The 14,341-nt window shown below is 51.6% G+C and overlaps 7 protein-coding genes across 7 annotated transcripts; 3 read left to right on the forward strand and 4 right to left on the reverse strand.

Annotated features, from left to right (window-relative positions):
* Positions 1-1,850: 1,850 nt before the first annotated feature.
* PC9H_009204 (uncharacterized protein) lies at positions 1,851-3,637 on the forward strand (the record flags this gene model as incomplete). Its single annotated transcript, XM_036778711.1, has 3 exons — positions 1,851-1,902; positions 2,348-2,959; positions 3,009-3,637. The coding sequence occupies 3 exons, from the start codon at positions 1,851-1,853 to the stop codon at positions 3,635-3,637; spliced, it is 1,293 nt and encodes a 430-aa protein (XP_036628100.1).
* An 828-nt stretch (positions 3,638-4,465) lies between these two features.
* PC9H_009205 (uncharacterized protein) lies at positions 4,466-5,579 on the forward strand (the record flags this gene model as incomplete). Its single annotated transcript, XM_036778712.1, has 3 exons — positions 4,466-4,729; positions 4,948-5,014; positions 5,068-5,579. 3 exons carry the CDS (start codon positions 4,466-4,468, stop codon positions 5,577-5,579), a joined length of 843 nt encoding a protein of 280 aa, XP_036628101.1.
* A 378-nt stretch (positions 5,580-5,957) lies between these two features.
* PC9H_009206 (uncharacterized protein) lies at positions 5,958-7,220 on the reverse strand (the record flags this gene model as incomplete). The annotated part of the gene is made up of 7 exons (XM_036778713.1): positions 5,958-6,038; positions 6,097-6,238; positions 6,295-6,465; positions 6,519-6,633; positions 6,687-6,841; positions 6,899-7,071; positions 7,137-7,220. The coding sequence occupies 7 exons, from the start codon at positions 7,218-7,220 to the stop codon at positions 5,958-5,960; spliced, it is 921 nt and encodes a 306-aa protein (XP_036628102.1).
* A 409-nt stretch (positions 7,221-7,629) lies between these two features.
* On the forward strand, positions 7,630-9,345 carry PC9H_009207 (uncharacterized protein; the record flags this gene model as incomplete). The annotated part of the gene is made up of 10 exons (XM_036778714.1): positions 7,630-7,773; positions 7,824-7,985; positions 8,046-8,142; positions 8,192-8,279; positions 8,336-8,481; positions 8,536-8,650; positions 8,713-8,919; positions 8,972-9,010; positions 9,063-9,198; positions 9,247-9,345. 10 exons carry the CDS (start codon positions 7,630-7,632, stop codon positions 9,343-9,345), a joined length of 1,233 nt encoding a protein of 410 aa, XP_036628103.1.
* A 208-nt stretch (positions 9,346-9,553) lies between these two features.
* On the reverse strand, positions 9,554-10,471 carry PC9H_009208 (uncharacterized protein; the record flags this gene model as incomplete). The annotated part of the gene is made up of 5 exons (XM_036778715.1): positions 9,554-9,641; positions 9,691-9,993; positions 10,046-10,134; positions 10,194-10,231; positions 10,276-10,471. The coding sequence occupies 5 exons, from the start codon at positions 10,469-10,471 to the stop codon at positions 9,554-9,556; spliced, it is 714 nt and encodes a 237-aa protein (XP_036628104.1).
* A 443-nt stretch (positions 10,472-10,914) lies between these two features.
* On the reverse strand, positions 10,915-12,067 carry PC9H_009209 (uncharacterized protein; the record flags this gene model as incomplete). Its single annotated transcript, XM_036778716.1, has 5 exons — positions 10,915-11,047; positions 11,100-11,541; positions 11,602-11,812; positions 11,864-11,944; positions 11,999-12,067. 5 exons carry the CDS (start codon positions 12,065-12,067, stop codon positions 10,915-10,917), a joined length of 936 nt encoding a protein of 311 aa, XP_036628105.1.
* Positions 12,068-12,420: 353 nt separating this feature from the next.
* PC9H_009210 (uncharacterized protein) lies at positions 12,421-13,539 on the reverse strand (the record flags this gene model as incomplete). The annotated part of the gene is made up of 4 exons (XM_036778717.1): positions 12,421-12,534; positions 12,590-12,676; positions 12,735-12,866; positions 12,916-13,539. The coding sequence occupies 4 exons, from the start codon at positions 13,537-13,539 to the stop codon at positions 12,421-12,423; spliced, it is 957 nt and encodes a 318-aa protein (XP_036628106.1).
* Positions 13,540-14,341: the final 802 nt, after the last annotated feature.

Raw genomic sequence — 14,341 nt, forward strand, 5'->3', positions numbered from 1 at the left:
AACCCTAACCCTAACCCTAACCCTAACCCTAACCCTAACCCTAACCCTAACCCTAACCCTAACCCTAACCCTAACCCTAACCCTAACCCTAACCCTAACCCTAACCCTAACCCTAACCCTAACCCTAACCCTAACCCTAACCCTAACCCTAACCCTAACCCTAACCCAGTCATCCCGTTAACAGGGTCAATGCTCTTCTGGTAGCGGCGCGTCAAAGGAGGGACGGGCGGGCTTAGCGACGGAGGGGAGAGGATGGTCGGATGCTCGCGAAGGGAACAAGGTCAATCGTAACCAGCAGCGCAAGGTGAGCAACACTTCACGTGCGTGGATAAGGAACAGCACACTAGTGTATTGCTTGCCCAGCGCACAGGCAGCAAACCTAGCCAATCCCGATGTCCGAAACAGCGCCTTCCCGCACGTTGCGCCATCTCTTCGCTCCCGGGACTGCAAACGCACCCCGCCCAGTTGCCCAACGACGTCACGCAGTAAGATGCCTCTGTAGCGGCAACGAAAAGGGGGAAGGAAAACGAGACGCTGACTTGCGGACTGCGGAACAAAATGCCACAACAAAGAAGGAAAGAGACGGACGCCGGTCCACAGCCCTGGTACGGGAATCCCACCATAAGGAGAAGAGCGCGTACATACCTGCTAGCGTAGGGCCTGCCTGAATCAATCCGGACTACAGCTTTGCCACTTTCGACATCATTTCACAGTATACCCATTGCGCGTAGTACTCGTACATAGGTGGTCCACAGAGGACCTTCAACCCCGCTATGACGAAGAGCAGCAACGTGGTATCTTCACGCGCACCGAGTACGAGGGTAGGGTGAATGGCATCGCGTCTTTCAATGGGCCATCGCCGTCTCTCCCCACCCGGAGTGCTGAAACCCCTGCATATGGGATGTATGCTCCGGGATTACAACTTGAAGGGCACAAGGGATGCCTAGAGGTATAGCCGCCGACGTTGAAGTGCTTTTCATTGAAGGTATTATCAGTTCTCAGAATCGCGCCGTCGAACAGTAAACTCGTCACTCACCGCGTCGTGTTCCCAGTACAGTGATGGAGCCCGAATATCCTCCCAAGAAACTGTCTTGAACCTATCGTCCCTGTATTAACCTCGTAGTCCGCGCAACGATGATAGTACAGGTGAAGTTTGGATAGCGACTGTAGGATGTAAGTATGGAGGTATAATATATCAGGTTGCGTGGAGTTTCTTGAGTCTACCCATCCATGCCTTGTTCTGTTTGAGAAGCGCATCCTTGAGCGCATACCTTACTCGAGCAAGAAATACACGCGCACTGTTGTATGATTACATCAACGACAACCCGGAGCTCACGCTCCTTGTGCCACGTAATGGCCGGATGATCAACGGAGGGAAAGCGAGAAGTTGGAGGCGACGAGTAGGAAGGTGACGCGACGAAGTTGGCCTCGTCGACCTCATTCGAAGTAAAGATGAAGACGCGAAGGATAATCGGCTTCTTAGCGACACATTTTGTCTATCCAGCAAATACTCGAGTTGGCTTCCATTCGAAAGACACGATCAGTGTCGCTCGTAATTTGTTAGCAAAGCAACGGTACCTTCTTGTACTACTATCGTAACGACAGCCAACAGCCAACTTCTCGCATCAGCGCTCATGAGCCTGATTAATGATGCAGTATGAATACCGTGTCGCATATAGTCAAAATAAATCGACATACTCAGCAGCTCAGGCCATTTTCGGCCGTGAACTGAAAATATCAAAGGCTGTCGAAGGGAGCACCGACGCATCACAAGAGTGGCTAAATACCTCCATCGTCTTCATGGCCATCCTGCAGATCCCTGGGCGGCCATAGCGACGGATCATTCCGACATGCCCATTGCTGCAAGTCCAGTTGTTTGGAATGGAGCACCCGGTGGACGATGTATTTGTTACGGGCTATGCAGAGATTTCGGTCGCTCTATAGGATGCTGGGAATTAGCCGAGACACTCTACGAAACAAACCCAGACTCCCGAATCAGACTTCGATTGGATTTCTAGCGAACATTGAATATCTTCGAGTACAATTTTTGCAGCAGCTTGAAGCTGAGAGAATTTGAACGGACTTGTGACTGCGGAAACGACCAGGTGATAGAATTAGCGCCGAGTGTAGTAGCATCGCCACTGGAAACCCATCAAAGTTGTTCTCACACTCTTTTCGCTCGACGACCGCCTTCCCTCCTCTTCAAAACGGCTCAACCTCAGCCATCACCTTTCCTCGCCGTTTCTTAATACTTGCTTTATTGAAACGGGGGGCCTCATGAACCCGCTCATTTTTCTAACTTTCCTCGTTTTCGCTTCTTCAAATGGACTACTACCAGTAGCGACAGCGATAGATGTGTCTGCGACACTGACACTGGCGCCGCGAGCGACGTTCTACCCCCGGCAGTCCATTATTCCAGGTGCAGGAGGAGGAGGAGGTGCGGGAGGTGCAGGCGGGGGTGCGGCGTCGCCAGCAAGTCCCGCAGTATCAACGCCTCCTACCCCGACTCCACCGACCACCCCAGCAACTCCACCGAGCACATCAGCGCCTCCAGTGGTCTCTCCACCGACACCAACCACGACGACGTCTGATACAACGACCACAACTCCTGTGAGCACGCCGACGACGACACCACCGGTCACCACACCTACGACAACGGAGGCGCCGCCCACTTCTGCACCGCCTCCGCCATCTTCTGTGGAGACCGTCGTTTCGTCTACCGACCTGGCTGGCTCTGTCGTGGAGGTCACCGTTACGATGCCCGCAAGTAGCACACCAACTTCTTCCTCTGTGTCTCCTTCACCCACGAGTGATGGTTCGAACGGAGGTGATGGCGGAGGACTCGGCACGGGATCTATTATCGGGTTATCCGTGGCAGGAGGTGTGGCAGTCATTGGCATCGTCGCCTTCATCATTTGGAAGGTCACCAGGAAGAGAGGATTTAGCGATTTCGACGACAGTGAGTATTCCGCTTGTTTAGAAATTACGCCCCAGCTAACGTGAAACAGACGAAGCTATCAAATGGCCCGAACTCAACGCCCACAAGGAAGGCGCAGATACCCACCCTCTCCCTACCCACAACACTGGCCGCGCAGGTTTTGAAACCGGCGGCGCTGGCCTCTCTCGCGCACCATCAACATCATCCGCTGCGCCGACAACATTCTCGTCGGCTCCTTCCCAATACTCAAACGTCTATAACACCTCCACGCCAGACCTTTATCAAGACCCTTACGCCGTTCCGCCGTTACCTCACTTGAACCCTAATCAACCATATCACGATGATCCTGCTCACTCTGGAGCGTTTTACGACCCATATCGCGGACCCGTACCCCAGGCTCTGCATGACCCTGATGGGCCGCCAACCGCCACAGTCGCTCCTGGTGGAGGACCATGGGAGGGCGGTGAAGCTATTCCGATGACCCAGATGGCTGGTGCTGGCCGAGCACGGAGTCCCGCCCCTGGCATGGGTATGGCGTATAACAACACCGGGCGGGCGTCACCCGCGCCCGGCGTAGCTGCAGGTCGCCTGAGCCCAGGGCCTGGCGTCGCCTATGGCGGTGATCCATTTGGCAGACGGTCACCAGGCCCCGCCCAGGCTTACGGCGGCGCTGCTTACAATGGCTACGGTGGACAGTGATCACCATCACCTTCACTTTCCCTTGTAGTACGCGTTCTCCGCTCTGCTTTCTTCGTGGTGTATACATGCTCCGTATAGAATGGAACGTGGTTGATTTTGCTCGCTGCCGCGCGCATCAAGATGGACGGACGACGGATTGATATGGGTTCTGATGATTATGACTGTGTCGGTGATGGCGCTGTCGCCGAGGTTTCGTGGTCACCGCTGGATGTGTGCTGTCGCGAACACTTTTTAGCCATTCTGGAGCGTACCTGCGTTTTGTGCATGTAGGTTTTCGCATTATTCTGCCTTCTCCCTTTCCTTCTTTCTTTCTGTCGCCTCGCTATCTTCGTCTTCATGTAACCCAATAATCCATCGGCCTGCGCTTCCTCAACCACCTTTTCTTTCTTTATCCAGTTTGACCATGCCCGCGCCTTTCTTGTTAACTACATACAAACCGTTATCATCGAACACCGAACACCTGGCCGTAGTCATTGTCGTCGTCATCGTTTTCCTATCGCTACCACTTCGCATCGTTCATTATATCCAGTACCCATATATATTCATAATTCCACACCAACAAGAAACAAGTTCCCGCCGTTCGTACGCAGCGCTCGGTGTTTTCCCTCACGTATAAGGAGCAATGAAGCGGCGGGACGACCGCATAGTTCCGCCTCCGGCCATCGGTGCCTGGGCACGTACCCTGACCCTATAACTCCGGGTCGTCTGCAAAGTTCGAACCGTTACATGCTCCGCAACCTTCACCGCAGATTCTTGTCGCTGCACCGATTGACTCACACATTTGCCCAACCAGCGCGAGTGGACGCCGTTTCACCGCTAAAACTCACTATGACTATCCTAGCCCAAACGACAATACCTACTATTATTCCTGGGCCGAATAAGGAGCGAGAGACGGAATTGCAGCTCTCGTTGAAAAACGTTCGACAGCGGATCCTCCGATCACAGACTTCCAGTACCAAGAATCAGCCACAGCCAGTCCTGGTCGCCGTCTCGAAATACAAGCCCGCAGAAGATATCGCTGGTTGCTATAACGCAGGTCAGCGAGATTTCGGGGAGAACTACGTGCAGGAGTTAGCGGAGAAAGCGAAGAAAGTGAGTTTTCTTCCTCGTAGCGGCGGCTTTTGTGCTTTTTTTGCTTTTCCACCGTTGTTAGTGGTAAATGGATGGCACGAGACTGGATTTAGGTGTGATGTTATGATTGTTTGCGTCCACGATCAATCCTCTTCACTTCTATTTCACACACATACAAAGTTCAAACCACACTTGTCATGGGATTGGTTTACTAACGCCCGACGGCCGCGCTATTCTAGTTACCGCTGGACATTCGATGGCACTTCATTGGCACGCTGCAGTCGAATAAAGCGAAGATTCTCGCAGGTGAGTTTTCGGTATTCCGGTCGTGCGGACTTCTGATCAATGTCGTTATCCAGCAATCCCGAATCTATATTGCCTACAGACCCTCTCCTCGATAAGATGCGCGACGATGCTTAGCACCAATCGACCTGAGGAACTCCCTCTACTCAATGTGATGCTACAAGTCAACACGTCGGGAGAGGATTCCAAGTCGGGATTATCCCCTCTCGTCGCTTCAGCGCCACCCGCAATTCAACCTGCGGAACTCTACAAACTTGCTTCGCACGTCATTAGGAACTGCCCGAGGCTCAATCTGATTGGGCTCATGACAATCGGCTCGATCACCGAGTCGTCAAAGGACGATGAAGGCAACAATGACTTCGAACGGCTGAAGGAGACAAGGGATGTCTTAGAGCGATTGTTGGTGGCTGAATTCAGTCGTGAGGAAGAGGGTGCACAATGGGGCTCCGGGGGCAAGTTGCTGCTGAGCATGGGGATGTCGAGCGACTTCGAAGTGGCCATTCGGGCAGGAAGCGATGTTGTCAGAGTCGGAACCGGGATTTTCGGGTCGAGACCGACGAAGGCTTGATAGGTTATGAACACTTGAACGGTTATAATTGCTAGTTTATTCCTTAATTTCTAGGACCCCTCCAAAGACATCCCCAGCTATTCTACCATCGAGCTTTCCGTATATTTTCGCTGTGTTCGGCCGCGGGAGTATAGGAGTAGGCACGTTGAACATCGCGCGCTCAACAGGCTGTTTGCTGCGTTAATCGAGGACTCTCAAAGTGTCTCTCCGTCGATCATCAATCATTCAGACTACTGCGGCTAGAATGTGCACGATCTCGTTTCATTTCCGAGACATATTCCAACGTTTCCTGACTGAAACACCTCTCCTCGACAAGATAAATAACGTTTTAGGGTAATAAAGCATGCGCACGACTAGACATACAGTTGCTGCTGTTATTCAATGTTTGACATACATCACGACGTATCTCGGGATGATGGCATCAGCCGAAGTCACGAAAATGGATTCCTCGTTCGGACTCTGGGATGTTTTACGAATCAATTGGCTATCTCGCAGCAAGGGGAAACGAAAGACTCACCAACTGCGAACCACCGGGAGACTGTCCTGGCTCGATAACCACGTCGCAAGCGATCATCACGCGGTATGGAGACGTCGTGCAACTTGTGGAAAAATGGTCCGCTAAACTCGAATTTCTGTAGGAGTATATCCCGTCACCGAACCTGCGAAAAACGCTTAGGGCCAGCAGACAGAAGCGCGAGGTGTAATTTGGACATACCTGCCATTATTGCAAGCGACACCGAAAGCCAACGTCTTGAAGGACGATTTGATGATGTTGCATATTCCACACGACCGGAAATCGCAGAGTACAGGACCCTTCGTACCAAGGTCGCAGATACACTGGCTACTATGATAGACTCGGATCTGTTCGGAGACAGGATGCGAAGTTCTTTTGCCCCCGATGTTATCAGTCGTTCATCTCACTCTCTACTGGCCGCTCACCGATAAGTGTCATGCCTGGTGCGTACATCCCTACTAGCGGTGATTTCGTACACCTTCTCAACGGACAGCGACGCCGCTTCTCTAGACGACCACGACCCGGTGAAATGGTCTCTCACTATGAATCGTCAGCTAGCCGTCGAGACCAATGTCAGACTATGGACAACTCACGAGTCTTGAAGGCCTGACTATCTAACGCCAGTTCCTTCATTCGCGGGCCCGAGCGAGAATGTCTTTCACATCCAATGCACAGACTGCTTGCAGCGCTCCTCGGTTGTATCTGACACGAATCACACGCTTTCACTTGACCCGCACGTACACCATCCCTTCAACGGAGACACCCTCAGTATAAACAAAAGTTGGCTTTCGAAGGCTTCGCTCACCTAGCATGCTTTTCTGAACAGAAACCCATGAAGGCCGGCTTGCCTGTCGCACGGCAAGAATGAAGGGCACATGCACTCAAGCTCGGACCTTGCCCCCCATTCCGTGCGCAGCTCCTGCTGCAATACGGATGTTTGACTTCCCCTTCCACGAACTTGGGCTTAATTCCACATATCTACTCTCAAGCACGTTAGCGTTCATCGTCCAATATCAGGCGATAATCGAAGCGCAGATACATACTTCACATAGGTCGTCGGGCGGTTGGATAGGCATCTGGACTTTCTGGATATTCCAGTGGACGAGGTTCTTTACGAAAGAAGGCATGAAGAGAAAGGCAAGGATGGGGCCGCTATAAAGGTCAAGGTGTAAATACCGAAAGGCAGGCAAGTGTTTCGTCTCCACGTTTATAGCCTCCGCCTCGCGGTAAATGGTCACCATCACTCAAAGCTCTACCCTAGACGTGATGAGCACGAGGCCAACACGCCTACCCCTGCCCCACAAGAACGGGGTTCTCGCCACCGATATAAGAATTGAATTCCAGTGCAGGCTGTGATATTCGTTCCTCCAGTCCATAACTATTATCATTTTCTATACCCCCCACGAGGATCGAGGGCTTTTTGTCCGAATCTTAATGGCCTCAGCAATCCCTCTGGCCGTGTCACTGTTGTCTACGATGGCCTCTACCCACCCCGGCTTGCATAGTCTTCAGCAGTCTCTTCCGTCGTTCACATCCATGGCGTCCAGTGGCACTCAGACTTCCGCCCCTAGCTCCACGCCCTCTGCTCCCGTCAATATCCCAGCGCCACCGGCCTCGACAAACGGCAATACTGGAATCGCCACTACGCCACCTCACAATAGTACATCTAACTTTTGCGAAGTAAGTCGATCTATGTGCTGATGGAGGCTTCTCGTAATCCCCCCGTCTAGACGTGTCATATCAAACCGAAGTATAACGACGGCACGAAGACACATCCTTACTGCAGCAAAGGGTGCGCCAACAAATCCAAGAACAATCGCAGCACGAACAATGGGACGAATGGCCAAAACAACGGAAACAACGGAAACCACGCAGGCTCTGCGAACTGTGACGTACGTCGCTGAAAGACCTTGTCTGATGTTCTGTACATTGATTCATGAGCAATTCATCAGGTGTGCCATATTCGACCGAAGTACAACGACGGGACCAAGACGCACCCGTTCTGCGGCAAAGCCTGTGCGAAGAAGGCCAATGGTGGTGGCGGTAAAAGTCCGTTTGTTCGTTGAGGAAGACCATGCTTATTCAATCACTTTCCCAGGTATTTGTCGGGCGCCAGGCTGTCAGAAGCCTACTTATACTACTTCGAATGGTACTCAGAGCGAGTTCTGCTCTCTAGCGCATAAGACGTACGCAGTACCTCCTGTCTGAACGATACGAATCGCGAATTGATCGGTTATTTCAGGCTAGTGGAGACGATATGCATTCTTTGCCTCCAAGCTCCGAAACAACCTGGGTCTCACTTCTGCAGCAAGACCTGTAGTGATGATGCTGAGTCGCAAGGACCTATCATTCTCGAGGTACCTCAAGGACACGTCACCTTCAAGAGCGGTACGTTTTACCTCAGGCCGGATTGAATTGTATACTGATGAGATCGTGATATAGTCGCTGAGCAATTCAAAACATCGTGGCGACATGCTGGCACTTCCTGCCCACCTGTCAAACATGTGTATAAGATCATGTCGACCCCCGCGTCCCTTGCGAACTACAACGCTTATCGGTATGGATAACCGTCTTTCCTTGTCTAATTTGTGCCCTCAAACCTGTGCTTCCATTTCGCAGTGCAGGTGTGGAGACTCGTGGACAATTCGTGGCCTCGGGAAGATCCGCTGGTAATGAGAACCGCCGCTGGCACGGGACGCGTCGAGAGTGCAATCTTGGCGACCCGGGACAGACTGCTTTTTGCTCGTCGACTACCTGTTCTTTGTGCTGCATCGTTAGGACCTCGTATGAATTGCGCTTGTTTGGCAAGAAGACGGGATGGGGAAGGTATACTCCTGTTTACTGGATTGTTTACTCGTTTCTGAACGAGTTTATTAAGGTTCGGAAGGGGAATTTATACATCTTCGACGTCTTCTAAGTATGGTGGAGCTTGCCGATTTCTTCTTTTCATCTAATGGATTATATCATAGGTCCAACGACTACTCTTCTAACGATTGCAAGTCAAGCTTGAAAGCCATGCTTTTGAACAAAGTTGTCGTCGGGAAAGGCTGCAAGATGCTGCATGACAACACATCCTTGCAAGCACCTCCAGCTGGCTTCGATTCGGTGCGTCGTTCCATCCTCTCCTGCTCTTTATTCTTATCTATACGACAGGTATTGGCGGAGAAGGGTGGTAGTCTGAACTACGACGAACTGGTCGTCTATACGAATGATGCCATCCGTCCGTCTTTCCTCGTCATGTACGAGCCCTAAACTATTGTATTTATATCCTGAATGAATCCCCATATATTTACTCCCGCCGACTACGGATCTTGGGAGCCTTGATTATTTATCCGTCCTTTCAAAGACATGTAGGATCGTATTGTAGAAGGGAGTGCATAGTAGAAGATTGTCAATGGAAGGCATGTTGCTACAAACACTCAATGTTCGAAAGCAAGGGCCATGAAAACGATGAACCTCATCAACTAACAGGAGCCGAAAGTAAAATCTGGCGGGTAGAATGCCAGGCTAACCACATGACGACAACCATACCGGACGCCAGCACGAGGCTAACACATTTCGTTAACTCGTGTTGAACAGGTGAAACGCGTCACTTACAGCTCCAAGACAGATAACGCTACAAAGCTGTCAACTAGATTGGATGGCACATACATGCTGAGCCACTCACCGAAAAGTGTTTGAATGTGCTTACAATACACGAGGCCGTAGCAAATACCCCGAGAAAAGAGGGCGGGGAAGGACGTGTTGGTTATGGCGGCCCCGGCAACCCAAAACGCCCAAGTTGTTATGACCCAGAGGCCTTGTACTCCTAGAGAGGCCCACGGAGTCGTGGACCAGACTGGGTGTATGAACAGCACCGTAAAGGCGGCTCCGGTGATGGCTGTCCAGCAGGAGCAGAATCTGCGGAAATGGTAGAATCAGAACGTGGTATGTTAGGATGAGTCTGGCGTACATTAAGAGACCGAGGCCTGTCACTATGGTATCGTTTGGTGCGTTGTTGTTGAACTTGTATTGCGACAAGAGCCAGCTTGACACGCCTAGCTAAAGAGGATTCGCTTGGGCTTCGCACTCAATCATTTCAAATAATACGGTCGGAATACCTCCGCTAGACTGGAGAATACCAGAAATCCGTACGCCACTATTTGAGCATTGTCAGCTATAGGCACTACAAGGCAATAATACCGCGATGGGAGGACTCGCCTGGCGCATAACGTTGTAATTTCACTCCGATAGCCTTGTTCAAAGGTCTTGGAGCCCGAAGCAGCAGCCTGTACGACCAGTATACTGCACAGAGATATAAAATTGCCAGGATGGCGATAATACAGGCGGTGGCCCCAGAAGCGGCTTTTGAAAAGCGTGCGCTTCGAGTTGCGGTCATTGCGAAACGACAGATATGAGAGCAAAAGACGATAGATGGAGCTGGGGATGAAATGGAGAGATACGTACGTATCCCTTACTTCTATCTTGCTTACCTGCGTTGTAACATCATGTCGCACTGCGAGCAACGAGCATGGTAAGCGTGGATGCTGGCAGCACTTGTAGCACGCGCCCTGGACAAGCTGCCGGTCATTTCGCTAGGCTTTCGTCTTCAAGAAGCGTCGAGAAGCACGTAGTTCCGAAATTAAAGTGAATATACAGCGTGAGGCCAGTTGTCACAACAAAACATCTCGAGCGACTGCAAATTAGAGTGAAGAGTTCTTGCGAAGGTTGCAAATAAGCGCCTGCGTGCCTCTCCTCAAACAACGGCTGAGGGAATTCATAAATAAGTTCGTTTACATCGTAAGGAGTCTACGGAGTTGTGAGATATGAGTTACGGGTATATCAGGTGCTCAGTCCGGCAGCCTTGTTCATCGCCTCTTCCTTGCAAGCCCTGCTACAAAAATAGTCGGCGCCACTCTGGGGCTTCGTAAGACACATGATACATCCTGGGACGAGACCATCAGCTACCGCCTCCCTGTGAAATGGGTTAGCCGCTGTAGAAATCTCGACGAAGCACAGTAACTCACTCCCTGTGCTTCTTTGAACAGTATTCACTTGCTTTCGCACCGTTGGCATCCACGTGAACGGGCTTCTCGCATCCCGGTAGAAGGCATTCAGGAAGGTCATCCATCTCATCCGGATCCATATCAGAGTCAGAGTCTTCATCATCTGGATCGAGAGCAGGCATGGTAGGCATAGCTGAAGCTTTGGTGTTGGGATTGTTGATAAAAGGATTGTTGACAGAGGCTTTGGCCGGAGCGCGAGGTGCCGCAGCTGCAGGCACAGAAGGGATCGGTTGGTTGCCTTGAGGCTGAGATTGCGCTACCGGAACGTTGCTTGGTCGCGGGGCGGGTCTAGGCCCCGGTCCACCGCCAACACCAACAGCAGAGGCTAAAGCAGCGCCAGCAGCTCCAGCAGCGGCAGTAGCCAACAAAGCTTGAACCTGGGGCATCTGCTGCGCGACAAGTTCTAGTAGGGGGAGAAGGAGGGTAAGGAGTCTGATCCCAACAGCCTGGAGATAGGACGTACGGGCGATTTGGGCGGGGTTGATGGTGATAGCTGCATTCGACGAGTTCGGTGGGCCCTTCGCAGAAGGCTTCCCTCCCTTCGACGGAAAGCTTCCAGGACCGGCAGTAGTGAGAGTGTTGCGAGTAGGAACGGGCCCGTTGGTGGCGGCGGCAGCGGCGCAATTCTTTCCACAATACTCGAAGTTCGCGAACTTGGGTTTCTTATGGCATTGCTATAGACCAGGATCAGCGACGATAAGAGTAAGATGAGCGATACATATTACATTGCATAGCGTCGCGATTTGCTTAGCGCAAGTCTTGGAGCAATATTGATATCCTCCGAACTTGGGCTTCTGGCGGCAATACTAGTTGGCGGTGGGATCAGGTGGAATCGTAGCAGAGGCAAACATAAAACGTACATCGCACAGAGAATTTGCTGCGTTGGTCGTGTTCGGGGCAGGCTTAGTGGTGTTCATGCGGGTAGCCATTCTTGTCGACGAGAAATATTGTATCTGCGATTCGGTGATAAGCTAACGAAAGGAGGGCCTTTATAGGTGAGCATCGTGTTAGGGTTTCACGATCCAACATGAGGCTGGATGGATACAATGACCGGCCTCACGTCAAGTTCATGGTACGCCTCACACATGGCCGGCGTGAGAGGCCTATTAAGGATCAAACTTTGAAAGATACCCTAGGAAAGCATGACATCAATCAACAATCCTCGAGGCGACGAAACGATGATAGATTATCAAAACAAAGGTGTACAATACAACTGGTGCAACCGTGTGATCCTTTCCGGACGATCAGATACTGGGATGGATGGATGGATGGATGGCGATGCTCAACACGCCTTCATCGAGCGGAGTTTGTCTCGTAGCCTCTCCAACGCCTTACCGAGCTCATTGCGGCCTCGACCATCTGCGCCCACTCCCCAGAAAGCATCTTTATCGGAGTCCTATATCAAAGACATCAAACTTGAAGAAAGGGTATTGAGATCGATTGAGGCTTACCTCGACAAGCTCAGCATCGCCTGTTGAAAGAAGTTCCTGCTTCAGATCCTCATGTTGCATGAATTTGTGGAAGATAGCCCTGTCCATCTAATCAACCGCCGGAACTTAGCTTGGGGTGGAGGAGAAGGGGGGGAAGAAAAGTTACCATCTCGATGTTGACCTTCAGCCAGTCGCGTCTAGCTTCTGGTTGAAATCTACGGGCTTCAGAGAATGCAACGCTCGGTCGCTCGGAGCACGTCCGGATATGCTCAGCAAGTCCAGGTCTATGGCCTTGGAACTGAGGCCAAATCAGTCGGGGCGTAGGATGGAAAAGAAATGAGACGTACTTTGAAAGACTGGAAGAGGTGCTCGCTCGTGGGGTACTTCTTTCCCTCGTACATCACCGGATGGGCAGAGAAATTCGTGAACCCGTAATGAGGGTCTTGCTTGTGATAGAAGAGGATGCGAGGACGCGATCTTCTCTTGGACGAGTTGCTGGATGGGCTATCCGACCGCATGAAGACTGAACCGCGCAACGCCGACTCACTCTTCGGCCCCGGGCGTCTAAGATACGTCGACTTCCGAACGTCCTTTTCACCTTCACTCCGAGTTTGCTGTGGGCTTGCTTCCTCTTCGTATATCAAATACTCCTTATCTGTCATGCTCTGGGTGCGTCGTGATGGATTTGGGGGTGAAAGCCGGCCCTGCTGCTGTTCTTGGACGTGTACCGCCTCCCCTTCCTGAATATCGGCTAGTTTGATGATCTCTTGAACGGTTCCGGCGTCCCACTGACTGGGTGGCGTATCGCTCTTGATGAACACGGTCCTTCTGCGCTCCTCAACGCGATATTGGAATGTTTGATTTGATTTGGATGAAGTTGGCGACAAGATCGTTTGCATCTGGGGCAGAGCCGCTGTGGCGCCAGCGGGCGAGGTGATGATGGCGATAGGCATTTTCACCGAATGGGACATAGCGCAAGGGTCAGGTATCGGGAGATATTTGGAACGCTGTGCAGGTCGGAAAGACGATTCTACTGGATGCTGGGCGAAGCGAGGAGAATGTTATACTGCTGTCAAAACGAACACGAGGCTGATGGGGCGATCTGGGGTGAGTCGTCCTCGTGCACAATGCATTTCTAATCAGGAGACGAGACGGTGTATCAGATACAGGAATCCTTTTCGACCTCCTGCAAGCGGAGAGGACATGAAGTTTGGGCTTGGATATGTTGTGATCGTTACTCGGAAGCCTATTGGGCGCTAATCTATTCCTGCTTCCACGACTCAGGAGATCGAGGGTCTGATGTTGTTGAGGGCATGTGTATGCGAACGTACCCTCCAAAGTGCAATGCACATAACGCTCAATGTATCCCCATGTCATTCAGGGCGATAAGACTTCGCCTTTATCTTCAGACCGATAAATAAATTGCTAATGCCTGCTTGCTAGATCACCACGCCTCGCCATGGGCGACTTATCTAAAGCGAAAGCAAATCATACGGGCACCAAACGCGCTTGTTGTTTGCCTTAGGAAAGGGAGACTACTGCTACGATGACGGTAGGTCCTGCCATTCCCAGCGGTTACCCACTTTTGCGCCGGCTGTAAACAAGCGGTAAGTACGGCCTATGCTTCCCATTGACCGCAGGTTGGGACCGCCATCACTCAAGAGTCTTGTGCTTCACGAAGCTACTGTGTCGAATCGGGGACGACTAGTACAACCCTGTACTCTGTCCGTTTCGTACATGTTTCTTGTGTCGTATCCCAAGAGGAATCCTTCT

Source organism: Pleurotus ostreatus, assembly GCF_014466165.1.
Source record: "Pleurotus ostreatus strain PC9 chromosome Unknown scaffold_7, whole genome shotgun sequence".
Taxonomy (NCBI): Eukaryota; Fungi; Basidiomycota; class Agaricomycetes; order Agaricales; family Pleurotaceae; genus Pleurotus; species Pleurotus ostreatus.